At 40.4% G+C, this 22,227-nt stretch overlaps 1 protein-coding gene across 1 annotated transcript in view; it reads right to left on the bottom strand.

The window, feature by feature from the left end:
* EGFLAM (EGF like, fibronectin type III and laminin G domains) overlaps window positions 1–22,227 on the bottom strand; it is a 58,547-nt gene that overhangs the window by 4,195 nt on the left and 32,125 nt on the right. The window contains exons 11-19 of the mRNA XM_026087278.1: window positions 21,517–21,706; window positions 17,383–17,508; window positions 16,426–16,669; window positions 11,517–11,628; window positions 9,734–9,850; window positions 7,023–7,203; window positions 4,630–4,653; window positions 2,312–2,390; window positions 1,279–1,422 (exon numbers count right to left, since the gene is read on the bottom strand). Of these exons, the coding sequence (XP_025943063.1) occupies window positions 1,279–1,422; window positions 2,312–2,390; window positions 4,630–4,653; window positions 7,023–7,203; window positions 9,734–9,850; window positions 11,517–11,628; window positions 16,426–16,669; window positions 17,383–17,508; window positions 21,517–21,706 (1,217 nt within the window). The remainder of the gene's footprint in view (window positions 1–1,278; window positions 1,423–2,311; window positions 2,391–4,629; window positions 4,654–7,022; window positions 7,204–9,733; window positions 9,851–11,516; window positions 11,629–16,425; window positions 16,670–17,382; window positions 17,509–21,516; window positions 21,707–22,227) is intronic.

Raw genomic sequence — 22,227 nt, forward strand, 5'->3', positions numbered from 1 at the left:
TATGCCATGATTGTTTATGTGAGCTTTAATTTGGGATCTTAATTTTACATTTTCCTAAATGTGTGAGAAAGGTACAGGTATAGCAGTAAAATTCAGCTGTTTCAATCTAAAACCTCTGTGTATCTTTGTCTTTTGGGGACACCAACAACCCTAATAAAAATGTACTGTGCCTAGAAAAAAGAATAAACTGACCACTTACTAACCAGCATCTTGGAAACACGGACTCTCCTAAAGGAATTTACAAAATGTACCATTTCTGCATATAAAGTTCCTAGTTTGTAAAACAACAAGGAAGCTAAGAGTTTTTGCAAAGTTAACCACAGGAAACCACAAGGAAACAGCTTTAAAGAAATTAATTTAAATAGGAATATCCAGCTTGGTCTATGCATCTATGGTAGCAAACCGCAACCAGATTAAGTCAAATAAAGTAGCTCAAAATTTGCCTAAATGAGTAAAAAAATCTTTGTCATTTAATCAACACTCTTTCACAACAATCCATAATAATAAAGACATTTTTAGTTTTCTATTTCAATATTTGTCTTACACAAGCTGAAATGAGGGATCATGAGGAAAGATACGACTTTCAAAAGGCAGGAGTCCCAAAAAGCACCATGCCAAAAGTTGCATGGAGTCTTTGTCTAAGTGCCTATAAGGGAGAAGCAATAYTGGAGAGAGCACATGAGCTCAGTCATTTCCCAAAATTCCCCAATTTCAGCTTATTGATAGTAGTATTTGTTTCTTAAATAAGTGGTTCTGTGGATGGTGGAAGTAAAAAAGCTTGGTGTCAGCTGGCTTTGTGTCACAGGGCTGGATATTCTTAGGTTTAAGAAGATGGGAGCCTGCTCCCACGTGCATTTCTGGTGTCCGATAAAGAGCAAGCCTACAGTGAGCACGGGTGTTCCTGGGGTCTCCTTCCTTGATCCGTTCTCTTTGCAAACCCTGCACCTGCTCTATGTAATTGAGACGGCAAGTGCTTCAGAAGGCATTGGGGGAAGTTACTGACAGCACTCTTACCGTCATACGGTGACTTTTAGAAAACCAGGCTAAAAATTTGATGTTCAAGAATTGTGAGGGAGGGAAAGAGCAGGAATGACACATGGCTGGCAACATGTTACTTGTTAAACTCCCAGTCTCTCCCAGACAAAACCAGACCTATCAACCTTGAAGTTATAACTGCCCTGCAATATACTGAAAGACAAAAACATTAGATGTGTTGTTGAGATTTGCTCTGGCTTTAAGTGTATTGTGTGCAATAAAAATAAGGAAGTTATAGTTTACCTGAATATTAACGCTCCTTCTTGAAGGCCTAGAGAAATGAAATCACTGTTAGGTCGCATGGGACTGTCTCCCCTCCACATCAAAAGACCTTCCTTCATTGTGGTTTTAAACCTCATAAACACATTTGTTCTTGATCCTGATACCCTGTTTAATGTAAAGAAAGCAAATCATAATAAAATATTGAACTAGGACAGTCCTTTTTCAAGCAAAACTAAAAGATGATGAAAGTATTTCTTCTCCCCTGGTCTTGCAGGTTACTGTCTAGCAACTTGCCTATTTGCTGCCTTATGAGCAACTCTGGTTCACATCCCTATTTCCAGCATTTCAGAGTGGGGAAACTGAACTTGGGCCTCCAGAATACCAAATGCAATAGCTGCTAGGTTTCTCAATACAAGTAAGAGAAAATGTTTTTTCTGTCTAGGCCTAGTGTGAAATCCACTTGCTAATAAGCAAATTTTGAGAAAGCCTAGTAGGCTTGGTCCCAGAATGGCTGACCAGAGAGTCCTGGTGGGTGAGAGGTGCTAAGCAGCAGGTCAGCACAGCGAGGACGTTTGGGAAGCTGTTTCCCTAGCCAGAGACTGAAATATAGGCGGCCAGGAATTTTTTGGAACAACCCAAAATTTAATGGAGTTTGGGCATCTTCTAGAGTAGAGAGCAGCCAAGTAGAGGTTTGAAACCTAAATTTTAGGCTCAGGAGGCTAAAGTAGGAGTTAAAACCTTAATCCCTTTAAGGATATAGGCTCTGTACGTCTCTGTTCTTTCTTCTCAGGAACAGAATACCAGTCCATCTCTCTGTCAGAACTATGTTGTGAAAACCAGTTCTTCAAAGGTTGCAGGATGCTCAGATATTACAATAAATTGAGCCATGACCATATGCCTAGAAAATGTATTTTCTTCCTGAAATTTAGAAACATGGCAAATGCAGCTTAAATTTAATACGGCTTTAATATATAACATCCTCTGGCCTGAGACTTCCAGTGCCATAATGGTAAACAAAAAGCACAATCATTTAGGTTCACAGGAGATTAATTACCTCTTCAGGATATCTGGATTATCATATGTGAGGTAACTACGACCAATAAACTGTGGGATTTCAATCGCTTCTGTAATGCCTAGAAAGTAAAAAATAAATAAATAGAAATAAAAAGGTGTGTCAGTTAGCTGACAGGCAAATACGGGAAAAAAATAACTTTTACTGATTTATTCCCTGCCAGTGGCAAAAAAAAATCAAGCTGAATTTACTTATACAGGTTTGTAAAATGGCAGTCAGGTTGTACCTAAATGTAGAAACAGTAGGTGAGAGAGTTTAAACCATGTCTTCCCCCAGTGGTCTCTCTACTTATGGCCATCATATCATGGGCCTAATGTATTCTTCCACCATGCATGTTAAAGTAGAAAAATATTAAGTATTGGGAGCATTTTTATCCCTGCTTTCACATTCCCTGATTCTCCATGTGGTTCCTAGTGATCCCATGGAGTCCAGCTGCCCTTCTGCCGAAGTTTATGCCTTAACCACCTTTTGTTCTTAGCCTAGAAGACTCCTCCCAAGCTCCTAGTGGAGCACCCTGTGTACAGCACGTGCTGGGATCTCTTATACCCAAAAAATGATGCTGAGAGGCAGCACGGGCAAATTTTGAGCTCCCCATTTTCTCCTTCCAGTCGTTTCCTGMAAGGCCCGGCTTCCTCCCACCCTCTGGCTGGGGCTTTGCACAGCGTGGCTGCTGCTGGCCAAGGTGTCCCTTGGGAGGCTGTGAGGAAGGGTGCTGGTGGCACCTGTTGACAGCAGCACCACAAGCAGCCAACTCCAGGAGGAATGTCCCAGCTACCGTTAATCAGTTTAGGACGATTGAAAGCAACTGAGAATACATTCCATGTTCACATTAAGGGCTTAGGCCATTAAAGGCTGTATTACAGAAGCTGAAGGCACAAAGCCTCTCGGAGCGTGTGCTCAACACGCAGTGCAACATTGGCTTGGAGGACGAGCATGTTTGGCTCAGACCTCAGTGGTGTCCCAGATGCAGCCTCTCCCATTTCTCTAGGGGAGAGCCCCTCGTACAACTGTGGTGTGTGATTCCAGCTCCCTACCAGGAAGACAGCCCGCATTGCCACCTGGCCAACCAGACCTGGAGCCAGTGCCCTGCCTCCCGCTGAGCAAACTTTAGCAAAATAACTCAGATATATGTATAAATCACTGAGCATCCCTGATACAGTCCCTTTGGCAGGGTAGGGTCACGGGCCTGAACAGATYTGCTTTCGAGTGAATACTCTACAGTTTGCTGTTGATCTCTCATAGTTGATTGCTGCATTAATATAAGGCAGTTTTACAAATTCCTTAAAATAGTTCACTTCATCTTATTTTCCTCTTGAGAACTAATCCCTTCAACCCACAGCTAATCTCATCTATATAAACTTTAAGCTTTTCAGGGCATGGATGCTTGCTTGCTTTGTGCAATACAGAAGCTGGCTAGCCTTTAAGGGCTCCCTGTAATACAGATATGCAACAATTTGTGTAATCTTTGAGCCAAGAGCAGAAATATGAAATTTAGGTGTAAATGCCAAGACAGAGAATTTCAGATGGTGACAAATGGCCGTTTTCATCCACACTGAAATCAGAAAAACTGCCTAATGTGTCTAAAGAAAACACCATACGCTGCCCACAGCCTGTAGCCTGCCAGCATTATTAGAAGATTTCAAAAGATGTGTTACACCAGGCCAGTGGGGCTGACACTTTCYGGATCCATCTGTCTCTCACCATGATGGATGGAGGCAGAGAGTGAAAGGAGCCTTTCCGTCCCCCTTCATGTCCTGCACTGACACCAGAGTCCTACCGTTCTTGCCTTTGGAAGGGGCAGGTGCTCATGCTGGGCAAAGTCATTGCCCTTGCTCCAGCAGCCTGATTTCCTCTACAGAGCAATGCTCCACGGCCATTTAACACTGCTTCCTCTTCTGCATGCTCTTCACCTGGTATACACAATCTGACCACAGAAAACCAAGTAATTTTTTGCAGTACCCTTGGTGCATGCAGGATCTTTGCTACTGGAAGGGAATATGGCAAAGAGGACATCTAGTATTAAACACCTTCACTCACTACAAAACACTCAGCTAGCTGTCTGGCCCAGCTGTTTTGTGAATATGGGAACCCAGCTCCTACAGCTAACACTGTGCACTTTGCARGCGCTCTAGATGCAGTTTAAAATATCAACAGGGCAAGGTTTAAGGAATATAACCCCCAGAATGTTTTGGCTTCTCCACAGAAACGTGTCAGGTTTCATGTAAATCCAGCATTCAACTTGACAGAGCAGACACAGATGCACAATGACAGAGCAATTTCACATCATTTGCAGTACTTACTGTTTAGGCAGTAACTTCCACACTCTGCAGGGAGTCAGCACAAAACAAAACAAGAACATTCTGATTTTATTTTTCTATGCCATAAAAGTCTCCCCTCCAAGGACTGTCTAGTTTCCTCCCCACCTTTTGTAAATGAGTGATCCCCACTTCCCTTTTATACTTCAATAGACAAATGTAATCATCTAGCAAGGTGCTCTTTTAGAACTGTTTTACACAACCGTTTATCTTTGCCCACTCAAAACACACAAAGAGTGCAGTCAGGTAGTACCAGCTCCAAACCTTTCTGTCAGTCCTAAAGTCCCAGGCACTCGCTATGGTTCATATGGAGATCAATTCTAACTAGGGGAAAACAACTGTAAGCTGTTCTGTGCTGTCTTACAATTAAATACGAATACCTTTAACACTCACCACAGATTGAATAAAAGATACAAAATATAGAAATGTCAGCAGAAATTCCATTGAATTTTCAGCCAAGGATCCATTAAGGTATCAATGAATATTTCATATGTCTCATTTTAGTATCACTTGGGTTTTCGTAAGTGGCCTGTATAACTTTGGAGAATGAGGCCCAGTCCCTCACAAGTACTTTGGTTTTTCAGTGTCTTGGGTTACAACAGCCCAACAGCAAGCTGGAGAGAGACTGCACCTTCAGGCTTTCACATACTAGCCRAGCGCGCTAGCCAAAACGCTGTTCTGAAGTAGGAGCGTACACGCATACACATTCTCCTTTAGCCATGTGTCCACTGTACCAAAGAGATAAAGATTTTTTTTGAGAAATCTACTCTCAGTTCACCAGGGCTGTCCCAGGTTGAGGGTCAGGAGGACTGACCTCCGTACCCTGTGCACAAGCAGAGACTTGGATTTTGGTGGCAGCCAAAGCTGAACAGGCACAGAGTGGCACAAAGACACCTGAACAGCAGCCACAGGCACCAGGAACGGAAGATGGATGACTCATGCCTTCTGACACCCTTAAAAATGAACTAAGGTTGGATCCACAAAAGGCATTAAAACAGACAACGCTTCGGATCCAGTCCAAGCCAGAGGAGCAGGCTTGAGGTGAGACTGTTTCTGAAAGCTCAGCTGCACATGGAGGTTACCACAGGGTGCGAGTCGCGGTGTGCCAGCTGAGCGGTGGCGATGGGCAGCACGCACTCTGCCAGCGCCTGCGTGGGGGTGCCCCGGCGCACAAGTCAGCGCACTGCACCGGCATTTAGCATGGTTAGAAGCAGACGAGCAGTGAGGAACTGCGGCTCCACTGACRCACAGTCACTCATTAAACCGGCGGTCAGGCACACGCTGAAGCTGCAAAGCATTCACTTGCCTGGACTGCCACTGGGGACCTTGGTACTGCTGCAGATACCATCTCGAGATCAGGAGTTTAGCACCCTGCAAACACCTAGAGAGCCAAAATCACAAGCCTCCCTCCTCTCACAAGGATGACAAGATAAATGATGTAGCTCCAGCTATTAGTTAGACCAAATAATGTAAGCAAAGGGGTTTCTTGCATTTTCTGTTTTTAATAAAATGCTTTTGTTCTGAGACATTTTGTCTTTTTTGGAAGAAAAGGCCAACCTATTCATCATGATTTAACCAAAACTGCTATTTTTTTACTTTGGAGCTTGTGCTTGTGAGAAATGACAAAGTGGATGAAGAGTATAATGTCACTCAGCTCTTTTAACTTAGTTTGCTGTCATGGTACAAAATTTTTCCTTAAGAATTTTTCAAGATTAAACCTGACAGAAGGGAAACAGCTCCATCTAGTGGAATAATCTAAAGTGCATTTTTTTTAACACATGCAATCTGAGCCCTTTCCTGAATCCAAGGTTTGAAATACTGCAGTGGCTCTGAGAAGTATAATGTGTGTCTGGGCAGATTTTCTTCTCTGGTGGTCTGCACCGTTGTGCTGAGATAGGATTTGTGCATATGGTGAAATTACAGAGTAGTTAGAATCTGAAAAAGAATTAGACCTTTCTGTGTATGAGAACAGAGTTTGTTGTTAGCACGAGGTAGGATAAAATTACAAAGGTTATCAATCTTCATGCTTCAGGATGTAAAATAATCACTGGCTGAAGGAGGTTGGCAGGAATTCCCCCTTCATATAGCACTGCATAATTAGGGAGTTGTATGAAGCCTTCTGTATTGGCTACCATGAGCAACCAGATACCAGGCTACTATCTATGGATCATTGCTCTGTGCTGGGATAACAATTACGATGTTCCTAAATAACAAAACGAATGCTTCCATGGGTATGCGGCATGTGCACGGATGCAAAGAGCTCTGGTGTCCTGGGTTTCTATTTCAAGGGATGGGCACAACAGCAGTTGTAGGTGCTAAATCTCTCTCATTTTTGTGAACAGCTCTGGATCTGTGGATTGAAATGCAGCCATCATTACCTTTTCGGCAATGTTGCCCATCGAAGCCTAGAGGACAATCACATTCGTAGCTGTCCTTTTTGGGAACGCAGCTGCCTCCATTTGCACACGGTGAGCTCAGGCAGGGATGGGCAGCATTTTCTAAGTTGACTCCAAAAGTGAAATCCTGTTTCACATCTATTGTMCGGTCATTCAAGATAATCTATGTATGCAAAACAAAACAAAACAAAAAAAAGGAAAAAAGGGGAGGGAAAAAAATGGTTGAAAACTCCAAGATTGGATGAACGCCTTTTGGTATTTCACTGCTAGACAGAAGACTTCTCTAAATGACTTCAGAGAAAGGTAAACCTGGAAACTTGGCTACCATCTGTTTCTTATCAGGGTGTTTTCTAGGCACAGAGCACCAACATATTCTGTTGCTCACCCTGATGTGGTGGAGATTAATTACTTCTGTGCTTTGTGACACAGATCTAGGCAACCCACATATGGATAGAAGCTGTGGGGGATTTACCAGTCTTGTATTTGAACACTAGTGCATTGCTTTGTAGTTGAGCTGTGAGCTAGGCCTGTAAAAATTAGATGAGTGTTGTTGAGGAAAAGTGTTTCTGAGATCAGGAAACCCCCAAGGAGACTAGTGTTGACAACAGAAATATTAAGCAGAACAGCTTTTTCACATTTCTACTGCCTTCTATAGTATCTCATCTTGCCTGAAAGAAGCTAGAGTTACGAATTGGTGAAAAACATAACTAATTACTTCACAAAATGGTTTGTACATAAACTGAAGAGAATTGTTAAATGTTGGGATTTTCCCAATGTGTCAGCAACATATGCTCTTCAAGAAAAACAACACTTGTAGAATCTCAGCTGATAACTCAGCAGTGAGATTATGCCTATGGGTACAGCTTCTTATCTCAGCTACATCAAAATAAGAAGTCMATTTTCACAAACAAATAAATTTTAAGGCCACAAAGAATTGTAAGTTATTATAACTCAGACAATGTACTTCTGGGTTTTGAGGAGAAAGGGTTGCATCAAGCCCATGAGTGCTGTTTGAAACAGCATTAAACAGCATCAAACACACAGTTTTGTCTTAAAGCTGGGCCAACTAAGAATCCACTACCTTTGTAGCTTCTTCCTGACTTCCAGGTAAGTTGTTCCAGTGGTTAACTACCCCCCACTGTTAAAAATGTGTGTCTTATTTCTGGACTGAACTTATCTTCAGCTTCCAGCCATTGCTTCCCATCATGACTTTTTCTGCTTCATTAAAGAATATCTGCTCTAGGAAATCTCATTCTCATGTAGAAATTAGCAGACCACAATCACAGCACTTTTTAACCCTGCTTGAGTAAACTAAATAGATCAAGATCTTAGATCTTTCTATACAAGGCATGCTTTTCAATGCTTAGTGACATTTGTGGCTTTATTTCTATACAATTCTCCAAAATCCTGCTATGTGTGAACACAGCAGTCAGCTATGAGTCTCACAGTGCCAATGGGCAGGTAATACTCTCCCTTGATAGTCCATTCAGGCCTCTAGGATTGCAAACCCACCTTCTTAACTATGTCACAGAAGTAAGAGCTCATGCTCAACATTTCCAAATCCTTTTCAGTGCCACTGTATTTTAGGATACGGCCCCTCACCTTGTAAGTGTGACCTACATTCTTTGCTCCTAGGCTCCCTATCTTGCTTTCTATTAAAATGCCGTGTTTGATCAAGCCCACCAAAGATGAGTTTGTGCAACTGACTTGTTCCCATCACTGTTTCACACTCCACCTTGTACTTCATGTTTTCTGCTGGAAAACCGATAAAGATATTGAAAAAAGGTGGACCAAGCGATAGAACTGTTTATTATGTTTCTGTCCCTGACCAATTAATATGGGCTAAACTTCCAATTTTTTTTTTAAATTTGTTAATTAAATTTGATCTGATAATTTACTTATTTTAAACTGAGGATTCAGAGCCAGGCTTTGAGCTTTATGTAAATTACTTTCAGTATGATTAATCTAGAGAGACCAAATACTAGTTCAACTAAAACTGTCTTTGGGGCACTTATTAGGAATATTTTATGAATTCAGGTGTCTCCAGATTTATTTTCCAGAATAGAATTGCACCTGTGCAAACTTGACCTTACCGGAAGACCATCTCTAAAGTCTGCCAACAATGAAAGAGCTTCTCCGTTCATGTGTGCCCCATATAAAAGCCTAAGAGGGGAAGGTAACAAGGAGTGCAACTGTAGTTTGATATAAAAATACACTAGCTGGCCTGGGATTCACTTTAATTTGCACTTTCTTTTCTGCTCATTACGCTCATGCTGGGTACATCACACATTTAGGTGCCTTGGTCTGCCTACCTTGAAGTATTTGGGCATCTGTTCTGTTCACTTACTTTCATATGATTTTAAAGGGCATTCTGAGGCCTCTAGTGTTGACTTAGCTTTATGCATCATTCTGAACTTGTCCCACTATGGCTTTTGCTCATTTTTACAATGTGGGAATTAACAGGGAGAACAGCAGCAGCAACACTTATTGGCTATTAAACCTAGGACAGTGAAGACTGTGAAATACGTGTTTAAGTACTTTGTGATGGGCTACTGGAGTACAGAGGTGAAATCCTGGATTATCCTGAATACTGCCAGCGCTGTAAGGCCAGGTTTTCACCTTAAGTACCCACTGGAAGGGATATATGATGTGATGGAAACAAATGCTTCCAGTATATTACTGTGGTCACATACCTTCTGGATGCTCCCACTGAAGGGCCTCAGGATCCCCGATTTCTTCTTCACAGTATCATAATTAGGGACTCCGCCAATAAATATGTCAGAGCTGCACTTAATCTGYGTGAAAGCCCCCTGCAAGAAACATATGAATAACATTTTAATAGAGCAGCTAGAATCATGCTTGTATCTTCAGATTAGCTTACATTAGACATTATACTTTAATGCCCTGTTACTTCTGTTAAGTACACAGTCCAGTCTCACTTCTTTGTGCAATTCTCTAACGAAAGTCACTGTGTGACCCTCTCTACTGGCTATCTGTGCTTTATTCCAATTAGAGCCAACTGAAAACTGTCAAATATTTCAAATTGGGAAAAACAAAAGAGGAGAGAAAGGAGAGATCTGAAACAATACGAAGTATATTCTCTCCTTATTTACAAGTCAGTTCTCATTCTGATTTCTGATTTCACATCTGAACTGAGAGGAAGCAACTCTATTTGCAATGACTTGAGTTACATTGATGTGAAACTAATATTAGCAGGACTAGAACGAGATCTGTGAAGTTAAAATCAGAGCAAGGTCCATGGAATAGAGACTTGTCCAACGTTTCCAACATGTGAAAAGCAAATCCACAGCAAGATGCAAGGGTAAAAGGAAGACACATTGGATTTGCATTAGTTACTAGAAGCAGTCACTCGGGATACCTGACGGGTCTAGTCAGCTTCCTGATGTGAACTGGAAGGCTTCAAACAGTTAAGGACAGGATAACTATGTAATTTCAGTCTTGCAGAAGTTCCTATGATTTCTTTGTTGCCAACTCCCAACCAAACTCCTTCCCCAGCTGTATTGCAGCACTTTTGAGAAAAAAAACTGTGAGTCTTCATCTTGGACCATACATCTAAAGAAGATGTATTTATATATATCTAAAGAAACTGATCTGTTTGAATGTTCCCCACTCAACCTGTTTCTTGACAAATTTCAATTGATTTACATTTTTCAATTGATTTACATTTCTCAGGAAAAGTCTTTGCTTTAAATGGAGTTTGCTAGTTTGCCAAAAAACCCTGAAGATTCTTCTCCTGACAGATTTTGGAGTCTGGTTTTCTAAAGAAAAGATAAACATTTCCATTAGGAAGGAATAAAAGACATTTTTAAGCAGTTCTAGTCTCATATTCTTGGGATAAAAAAAATACATATGKGTGTATATTTGAATGTACCTGCTTAGAGTAAAATACCCCTGCTTGGATTCCTGGAAGCAAAAGTTAACCTTATTAAAAACCTGACTCAGTATGACCTCTTAGTGAGGGAAGAATAAAGTGCAAGTAATTGACTGTCTGAGTATTCCAGTGCTTATTCTGTCCTGAAAATTAATCTCACAAGAAGCAAAGAGGAATTTTGGGGGGGTCTACCTTCAGAGAGAGGTAGAAACAGGACTTTGTGCACATAATTTTCTATTTCATCCTTCACCAGATGACATATTTCACGGTGTGTATGCTGTGAAAAGACTCAGCTACAAGCAATAAACAGCCAGAAAAGAATCTCAAGAACATGTGTAACCCCCCAAAAGGGGTCCAACCACACAGCAAGAGCAGGGAAGGCCATGACATCAGCTGCCGTTACAGGAGTCCTGTCTCTCRGAGTTCTTGCTGCCTTCATGTGCAAATTCCCAGAAAAGGATGCCCTGGCGTGTACAATTTTTGGAGCTCTTAAGAATTTTGAGAGTAGCCTGCATGGTTTATTGTGTGATCATTTTATAAAATAATAGCTGCATTCATGATAATATGTGTCATATGCATCTCACCTCTGCCATCCCTTCCACTGGCTTTTGTTTATCCACTTGTAGGATCCCATTCTTCGCTGTGCGAGACACTCGTAATTCATGCCATTGACCCAAACTGACAGGTTCTTCACTCCTGTTCGAAGGGGAAGAAAACTCTTAAGTATTTTACACTGTCATCTTGCTGATACTTTCAAATATCATTGTCAAGATAAAGAGTCAAGTACTCTGGAGATGATAAAAAAAAAAAATCACTGAGTTTCTTTCCTTATAGGGAAGTAACAATTTCTGAGTACCATCAGAAAGGAACATAAAACCATGTTGCTACAGCAAATGACAAGTCCTCTATTTTTATTTCTAAAAAAAAATGTCAATAACCAACATGCATTTCATCTACCTCAGAGCTAATTTTTCTGCTAAGTCATTTATAATATACAAAGACAAATTTTAATCTCAGCTATACACCCTCTTTTCACAGAGATGTAAGCTTGGAGATAAAGCTTCCCGCTAAATGGTCAGTTTAGTCTCACATTCTTTGTCTCCTTTTAAAACAGAAGCGCTTTGTGTTGGCTTATCAGTTCTATTTATGCAGACTGTTAAGTGAAATTTTCAGAGACACACATACACACAGGCTGCTGTACATTAAGGGGAAGTAACTAAAATATGATCCTAATAATGTGATTCTGACTAGGAACAATAATCCCCAGTTGTTGTGTAAAACATTCACCAGTCTCAAAGGAAGCATTTAAAAACTGTTCATACAATCCTTATTAGTTCAGCACTAATATGAATAGCACCTTGTATAATGGGTAAAAATACATCCCTCATCACTGAAGTTCTGTAGTATTTTATTTTAACCAATGCAGTAAAATGACAATTGAAAATATTTCATGTCCAAATAATATCTTGCAGCCTTTTCTCCAAAATTCACTGCTCAAACTGGAAAAATCAGAAACAATGTTGTTTAGGACACATTAAGACTTTCTAACTTTGTATTTTCAGGCTGTTTATATTTAAAGATGAACAAAGATACATTTCAAAGTGGAATACTTAATTGAAAAAAATGTGATTTGAAACAGTGATTCAATAGCAACTGAAATGCTGATGTAAAAATTTATTTAATTTTGAAAATGTGAAAATAAAACTTTTTTTTCTGAACAATCAACATAAATTCAGACCTATTTTGTTCCTCCAAATTTCCTTGAATTCCATTTTTATCTACTCAGAAGATACTGTCAATATCAMTTTTTACTACTAATAATAATTTTTTTCAGAAACCATCCATAAASAGATATCACCAAGCAATGTCACTCATTTGTTGTCCTTTTTCTTGTTTAGTAGCATTTAGGGTTTAATTACCTTGGGTAAATCAATAGGTAATGGAATTTAATCACCTTGAATAAGTCAATAGTTATAACAAAACCAGACAGGTTTGGCTACCTAATAAGTGGCAATACATACATTTTATCTCCTCTGCTGATTAGGTCATCATAATGTTAACCCTCCTGCTCTGCCATATTTAATTACAATTAGGGATGAGTAAACCTTGCAGAGTTACCACTTAAGATCTGCAAGTTATTTCTTGGATTCACAGCCCTTTTTAAACCAGCATGAGTTTTTTAATGCTTTTTGCAGGCATTTGAATACTTCTGGTTCTTTGCTTGCCGTGGAGTTAAGAATTATTTTTTCCCAGCTAAACTGAACCTTAAGAAATACTCCAAATCATGAAATTCTTGATCCTGCAAATATTGGGCCATGTGAAATCCCGGGGGACAGCAAATTTTCCTCTAAGACATCCTGATAAATAGCTCAGGTTCTGCATCTAGCCTTCTCTTCAGCATCCCTGCTCCTCTCTGCGCACGGTGCTTCTCCCCCTCAGTACAGACTCACAGTGCCGTCGGGGCTGGCAGGGACCTCTGGAGACCACCTGCTCCAACCCCCTGCTCAAGCAGGGCCAGCCCAAGACTGCTGAAGCAAAACCCGAGCGTCACAAAGTTCAGCTTTTCTACTCATTTTGCTGACATACTAAAAAGAGCTTCCTTCATCCCTGATTATAAAGATATTCTAATCATATTCTAATTATATTCTAATATTTAACAGCCTGTTATCTCAGCCTGGCCCTATGAACACAGGCAGTCAGGACTATGTTGCACACATTATCTAGAAAAAGGAGCTGAACTGGACATACGGCTAACTGTTCACACTAAGTGGTGGATTGACTGCTGCAGTCAATGAGGTGGAGGAGTCCATGAGGATAGCAGCTGAGCTTGGGGTAATTTCACTAGGATATCTGCAGTTTTGATGTACTTCAGCCATGGGAAGGATTTTGCAGACTGAGGAAAGTTCGACATGTCATTCAAAGTTATATGGTTAATGCATGAGTTGAGCATGTAACCATACTGTCCGAAGCTTGAACGTGTGCTTGTGCATGGATAAAGTCATTAGGATGGTAATCAGCTGGAGAAAGAGTGACACAATGTAATGCCAGTAATCAACTGGTTATAAGGGATATAGGGATTCATTTATTTTGGATTAGATTTATGGGCTGAAAAGGATTCCACTGTGTACCAGCATTATGCCTCCTACAATATTAACTTGCTAGAAAAGACCGAATCAATGAAACCACTGTAAAAACTAATGTTGAGCAGACAATCAGAAGTTTGGCATTTCTTCATCAGGTGCCCGACCGTGCAATCTATATAATATTCATTGAACACAGATATCTGTAAAGTATTGTATAACAACATCTCTGTGTTTTGGGCAATTCTCATGACTTTTAACTAAGCCTGTCAGCTTCAGGACATTATCCAGCTATCATAACCAAACTCCATTTTCCTTAATATACATGACCCAAATATTAGCTGGCTTCCAGTTCTCTCTTTTGCTTTTACGGAGAAAGGGATATTTTCCACTCTCAGGCATATGCTTGTGGCTCCTGCCACATTTYACAAGCCACATACATCTCGGTTAAATTTTTGTACCTGGTGTTTTGCAGCACTACAGTATTTTGGGGAAAAAAATGATTGTCTACTTTAACGTCTTATGTTTGCCTGTAATAAGAATTAGACAGCTATAATCAGAAAGAGGTTGAAAGCTGTTGTAAGAAGGACCATTTTGGGTTGGCGCAAAGGTCTCTGACATTAGCTATTTCTGCCACTTTGGGCAAGAGAAAAGAACAGGGCAAGTATGGGTACTTCCCTTGATATATCCTCCCAGCTTCTGGCAACTTGTCATTTAGCAATTTCCTGAATCAGAAGCTGCATCCGTACAATTGTGTTTGATCTTCCTCAATGGATCTTTCTTCAAATTTGTCAAATGTTTTTTTGAACCTATTTATAGTTCTGGCATCTGTAACATGCTATGACAATTAGTTTCCACAACTTATTTGTGTGCTGCCTGAAAAAAAAAAAAGTCTGATTTTCTTTGTTTTATACTACTTGTTCTGTGGTTTCACTGGATTCCCTCTAATTCTTTGCTAATGAAAAAATATGTAATAATCATTCCTTATTTATCTCAATGTCACTCACAATTTAAAAATCTTTATCGTACTTCCACCAAGCTGTCTCCTTTCCGGGCTGAYGGGTCCTACTGTATTTTTGGAAGCTGTTTCTTTCCCTCTCCTGAATACTACCATTGCTATTCTTCAGAATTTTACTAATTTCTTTTGAAATGGAGTGATCAGAACTGCAAGAAGTTTTCAAGACATGGGTGTATGTACCAGGAATTTTTACAGAGGCATTGTTCTTTATTCTATTCCTAATAACTCTCTGCATTGTACTTGTCTTTTTCTATTTGTCTCCAAGCAATTAACTGTTGCTTTCACAGAACGATGCCTGATGACTCCAGGATCTCTATCAGGTAACAATAACGGTATTGCCACAATTGTGCATTATTAGGATTGTGCATTATTTTGCATTTGCTGACTTGAAATTTCATTGCTCACTTTCAAATATGAATGAGTTTGTTTGCTTGGGTCCTCATTCAGGGAAAAATCAGTATATTCCTCCTAATCTCGGCATAGCCAAAATTCCCAGTGTTCACAGGAAGCATATAGTACGCAAAAGTTGAGGCAATGTACATATTTTGCATAAGCTTTGTATAGATTATTTCTATATATTAGGTCAGCCTGGTCCAACTGGCAGTCTCTTGGATCAGATCCAAAGTACTGAATGCTTCTATTTGGCCCTTTGTCTTTTCCTCAGAGCACAAGGAACAGCTGTTCGGGGACTGCCATTCGGTTTACACAGAGAGATTAGCCCTTTTTGAGGCATCTCCTTGTTTCTATCCTAGACACCTATTTTAGGGTGGGATGAATCATTCTCAGAAGGTCTGTCTTTATCTGGGAGGCAGACATCTAACTTTTAGGCTCATGAATTCAGGTGAATTGGATCCTATCCTTAGATCTCCAAAATCCCAGCACTGTGAGAAGGAAAGAGGGGACCTGGAGGTATACATTCTCCTTGCGATGCCTCCAGCCCAGTGCTTACTGTCAGGACTCCAGACCAGGAGGGAAGATGCTCAGAAAAGTGCCAATATTGTACCATCCTGTGGCTGTAAAGTATGAATATATGTATAAAATTTTCATGGATCCCTTCCTTATTAACCCCTAATTAGCTGTGACACAATATCATGGTGGCAATGAGAATTTCTGCAATATTGCACAGAAATAAAGGTAACATCTGCAATAAGATGGTGGCATAAAATTGTAACACTCATAACAATGCTTTGAGATGGAAATTAATGTAGGAAGAGTAGGAGAAAATCTTATGCACTTAAATACAACTAGTGTTTCTGTGTTTCCTTAGAAGTAGCAGCCACTAGAGAGTGATGGGCTCAAATATCCCATTACAGGTTACTATTCCTTCCAGCCCACTCCTCACCTGGATCTGCACTGTGGCACTGCTGGAAAGAAAGTATAAGAAACCCAGTTTACCTGATAACAGCCGTTCCTGAGCCACAGTCGAATCTGAACTCCACGTAACCAGCCACCATGTTAATGGAGARGAAGTCCTTGCTGTCTGTGTCGTAGCTGTACAAAAGGACACCGCTCTCTACGTCTGGACGAAATGTTATCTCAAACTCCATGAAGGAAAGGTAATTCTGTGGTTCCAAGGGCCAGGGTGTACTAGCAAATGACCTTAAGGATTCATTGAACTGAGGTACAGCCAAGGCGATTGCTGGAAATCCAGAATACACAAGCAGGTCACTTGAGGCCTAAAGGTAAGGAACTGACTAACCTACTAACCAATGTCAGTTCTCTTGTTATGTAGTTAAAGCTAATACTAAGAAAAAAAACCTAGAAGCTTTATCATGCAAGTTAAAAATATTTTTATCCTAACCAATAACATTGCTTCCCTCCTTAATCCCTTCTTTCTTCAAAGATACATTTGTATAATAAAATGCTTTACCCCTTTTCTGTATTATGGCTGGGTTTCTCAAAGTAGTAGGTATGCACACAATGGGTGGTTTCATGAAAACCTATGTTCTGCAGCACAGAAAATAATGTGGTATGCATTTGACTATTTTATATCTCCACGGTTTCAACAGAAAAATGATATTTGGTATTTTACATTTTAGAATATAGAACTGACACTGTTTTTAGGAGAAATGCATTTGATTTTTTTTAGAGTTAACGTATAGCTGTGGAGCGGTACATTATTTTAACTTCTGAAAGGTGAGTTTGAGAAGCCAATTACGCAGGAGCTGGATAGAGCTCCAGAGTGAACGGTGGGGGAGGGTTTCACTATGTGATTCTAAATAGAAAAAATAGCATGGACTGTCTTCTGTCAGTGTAATATTATAAGGCAACCTTGGATATTAATATGGAGAAAACGCCCTGAACACGAGATAACTCATACAAAGAAATACAAGCAACCTAGCATCCTCTCACCTTCTTCACAATGATGACCTTTAAATCCAAGAGGGCAAAGGCAAATATATGAATCAGCTTTGCTTGCAGTACAGGTACCACTGTTGATACAGGAAGCTTCATCACAAATTCCACTGCTACATTCACCTAAACACAGGGCCAGAACATATCAAAGTTGTTTGTCAAAGAAGATTTATTTGGCTCTTGATCATTACTAGTAACAAATATGATTTGCTCTCCTATCTAGATTCTTTCCCAGTTTGTCAAACTGTGCACCTCTGAGGCAAAGGAGCTTCACTGTCAGCACTGACTTTATACCAGACTAGAAACAGACTTTAAAAATAGCAGAAATTATCACTAACCAACAAACCACGACAGTCATACATTTCACTCATTCCCCAGATAACTAATTTTCTGTCTCTGTTCCCACCTTTATTTTCTTGGGTTAATTTCAAAATCTCCAAAAGTCACTGGATGTTTACAAGCACTGCGATTTGTTTAATTTCAATTACCGTAAGTGCTTCCTTCTTCATCGTAAATTTGTGCTATGGTAAGCTGGAAAGGTGTTCATCATCAGCAGCTAATCTTATTAACTAAAATGAGGTTAACTCTTCTGTCTGCACTAAAAGGGATCCATACCACCAGGATACCGGCTTTCTAAGCAGCATTTCTACTCTGCTGGCACATCACTTGAAAGAGCAAGATGATGAGGGGTTTTTTTTTGCTACAATTAAGCTGAAACTGCCATAGAATAAACAGTTTACTTATTTGCCTCTTAGAGCTGTGAAGATAGCTATAAAATTACAGTATTTAATGGTGAAGTACTGGTTTTTATGAAGTACTGGTTAATTTTATTTTTCTTCTTTATTTTAATTAGTTTCTGCTTAGATAGATTCCCCCTTATTCACAGTACTAAACTGAAATTATTCATTAAGAAAGCTCAAATAACACATTTGTGGTGTACGAGCATAAGCATATCATTTGGAAGGGCAAAGTTTCTGACAAACTAAGAATCACATTTATTTTGGGGTACTCTGAAACATCACCTCTGAGATGAGACAGGTGCACTGAGGCAATTCTGACTCTCCAGTTGAATATTATCAGAAATAAACACTGGAGAACAGTTTTGTTATCTGAGGTGACCGAGAAAAATTTGGCAAACCTATTGCAAGAAGAGGATATGTTGTGTGTTTCTGTTTTGCTGTGTTTAAATATAGCACTGTGACACGATCACTCTGATTGTACAGACACTTTCCAGGGCAGGACTCTACAAAACTTCAGTGAGGTACTGGCATTAGTACAGTGCCAGCTTTATAGTTCGGTTTTCCATCATATATTCAGAAAGAGAAGTGCAGTGAAATCTCTCTTGTGTAGATGGCTGATGTGCTGCTTCATCCTGTTACAAAAATGAGATGATCACTCACTTGTCCAAGCTGGAAAATAACCTTTGCTTGCTGAGTCGCAGAAGACATGCGGTAATAACTCTTAGGTCATCTGGAATAACTCCCTGTCAGAACAGACTTGTCTCGTGTTGTACATTTACAGATGTCCCACCAGGCCCATTTTTTATTGTGGAGGGGGACAGCCTGAGTACGCTGTTCATAATGCAAGGCTCCAGGGCTAACCCATGGATCATAAGCAAAATATAAGAGGCCTCTGCAGCAGAGCAAATTCTCCTTCTACACGGAAGGAGACAATTAACCCTTTCAAAAGGCTGCCCCACACCCAGCTGTGGGAGCTTCTGTACTCACAATGCTAATTTAGCCATCTTTTTCTCTTCTGAGCAGCTAATGGCCATGGTAAAATAAAGCAGGACAGTACTGGGGTTTTGTTACAGTGTTTTCCACATAACTGTACTCCATTTCAGTAGAATTTAAACCACAGTTTCAGTGGGGTTTAAGCAACACCTTTCATATATAAATCCTATTTTAAAATTTATTGCAAAATAGAGAACATTTTAAAACAACAATTTGTACTTTTCCTCAAGGTCCTTTTCAGTCTTACTGCCTAGGTTCACTACGATTAGTGAACAGGTGCCTAGTCCCTGAGATCTCTCACATTCTCGCGCTCTCATCACTTATCATAATGCAACAGAAATGAGCAGCTCCAGTTCCATTTGACAGACAGGGAAACTGAGCCAAGACATGTGGGTAAACACCCATGTTGATATACTGAACTGCGAACAGAAAACTCGGACAACACTCATCTTTACTACATCTGCCTGACAATGCTACTTGTCTTTTCAAACACACCAAAGTTGAGCAAAATCTTTGAAAACCAGAGAAGGACAAGGAAGATAACAATAATGGGACAAGGTGCAGGCTCACTGGCTTTAGGGGCAGTTTCAACTGGAACGGTCTTGGTATTTAAGGACCACGCTGCTCTCACGGTGTCTCTGTGACATGGAGTATTTCAGCACTTGGTCCAGCACAGGTGACTAAACCGAAAAGACAAATCACACGTCTGATGCCTACATCCACTGCCACCCTACGGGCAGAGGAGGACGAGGGAAGCCTCAGCGAGAATACGAGGTACTGACATGCCGGTTCTTCTAATGCAGGTGGCAGAGATGGCTTAATGCAGGAGGGATCCCTCTCTTCCCCACCCTCAATTCTACGGTCCATGTACCACAGTACCGCTGATTTATACAGAGTGCCAACAAGAAAGAAAGAAAAGGCTGGCTAGCAAAAAACATTCCTAAACTCCGTCAGGTTCACTTCCAATTTATTTACTTTAGGCTTAAATTATATTCTATAGTTTGCAAATCTCTCACGGTACAGTTTCAGATAAATGTGTGCAGCCACGTAAGAACAGGAAGGCTCCATCATTCAGCTTTGAGTCACACATGGCAAAACCCAGCATTTACTTTCATTGATGTTGATTGTTAATGCAGTAGTACACGGAGCATTCATGGATGGGAAGGGAGCTAGGTGCAAACAAACAGGCAATAGAGATTAGGGCTCAGAGAACTTTAGCAAGACTTTCCTCTCTCTATATAAATTCCATAGATTCTCACTCTATTGTGAAATTACTCTGTTTCCAAAGTCTTATTCTTTTCACCATCTGCTTCTTGGGCCACTCTGTTCCCTTCCTATACTGCACAGAAGGCTGGTCATTTTATCTAGAGAATACAGAGCAATTGTTAGGAAGTTTCTTATTAATCACTTCCTTCTTGGGATTCCAAACACCAAGCTGTAAAAGAGAAGAAAGATGACTTTGTGGCTGAAGCATGGCACTGAGAGTTGGAAGATATGGGATCTATTTCCTGCCTTTACCACTTGTTTTCTGACTTGGGGTTTGCTCTGTCTTAAACTGTTTAGACTGGGAGGTCATTAAAGCAAGGATTTTGTTGCCTTATCTTTTTTTTTTCAAGTGCCCATAACATGGATGAAACAGAGATGAATAAATATGTACAGATGACAGGACTAGTTCATTAACTTCCCTACTTCTCCATCTTTTCATCTGTGAAGGGGAGATAATGTTACAATAACACTTCATAAAGCTGTTGAGAGAATGTATTCCAAGGCATTTTTTAAACATACTGTGATCCTGGAAATGAAAACAATGGCTGGTCAATGGGAAAGCCTATCTGCTTCAGCTGTAATGGGGTTTCATGGGAAAGAGCCCTTTGTAAGGGCAAGAATACTGCTGTAGGTCTGAAAGATCCCTGCAGTGCTTCAGACAAATGCAATGATGCCTTTAGGCAAAACACATTTTGTTGTGTCCATAGCATTTTAAATACAAACACAGTGTGCATACCATTGATTTCTGATGGTATGAGTGTGTCAGTCAGGAACATGAAGAGCCACCCTGAGAGATGCTGGCAGAAATACTGGTGCAGGCATGATTATATCAGCAACACTGAGCTGTTGTTTTTTTAAGATGGTGGGTTTTTGGACAGTTTTACTGTTGTGCTGGATAGCTGTGTCCACAAGGAAGGGTTTTTGGCATGTCACATTGAGACTTGCACAGTGTGATAAAGCCCCTCTACTGCAGACAATTAAAGTAATGCACAAAGGTACAGAGAAATACCGTGCAAAGACCAGAGACCAACCTTCCCTCTCTCAAACCTGGATCACTGCTCCATTTTTTCAACAGGCCTCTGCCGTAATGCTGGTTTAACACCGTTTAAGGATCCCATACCACCACGCTTACCTACATCAGCTCCACTTAGCGCTCTCCCTAATGGCCAGGGTCTCATATCAATGACCTTTCCGTTGACACTGAGGGTCTGAACACAGCCCTGGAATCCGTGGTTTGTGCCCGCTGCTCTGACCAGCCAGTACATGCTGGGGGCACCGCCAACGTAGAAGGGAGTCCGGAACGTAATTTTGCTATATTGGCCCTAAAGGGAAAACACAGCGTGACATGATATGGAACAGACATAACACATGATAACTAATTCAGCCACACTGTGTATAATCAATTATTTTCTCCATGAAGAATTGTCTCAGGGGAGATTTAGGCTGCTCATTGGTAATTCCTTTCCATTAGGCATTCCTCCTCCTGGTGTATCATTTTAAATGCTATTTTTTGCATTCACAGCCATTGCAACAGCTTGGACTATTTAATGCAAAATAAAAAGCTTAAAAATTACTATATTCTGAGGAGGAATTGAGGATATCTGTCTTTTCCTGCGATTTCTTCCTTTATTTTTGCCAAAATTGTTTTTCTTTGAAATTCTAAGCCCTGGGGGACACAGACCAATGTGATACTGCCTTTTGGACAGAACCCAGCAAATACTTACTACGGAATAATAATAAAATGACAAAAAACAAAGGTAAAAACAAAGCCAAGACATAAACTGATACAAGTACAACAACTTCAGGGGGATTCTGCTCACTTCGCCAGCACTAAATTTACTAC

The sequence above is a fragment of the Apteryx rowi genome, unplaced genomic scaffold (assembly GCF_003343035.1).
Source record: "Apteryx rowi isolate R43461 unplaced genomic scaffold, aptRow1 scaffold_71, whole genome shotgun sequence".
NCBI classification, from domain to species: domain Eukaryota; kingdom Metazoa; phylum Chordata; class Aves; order Apterygiformes; family Apterygidae; genus Apteryx; species Apteryx rowi.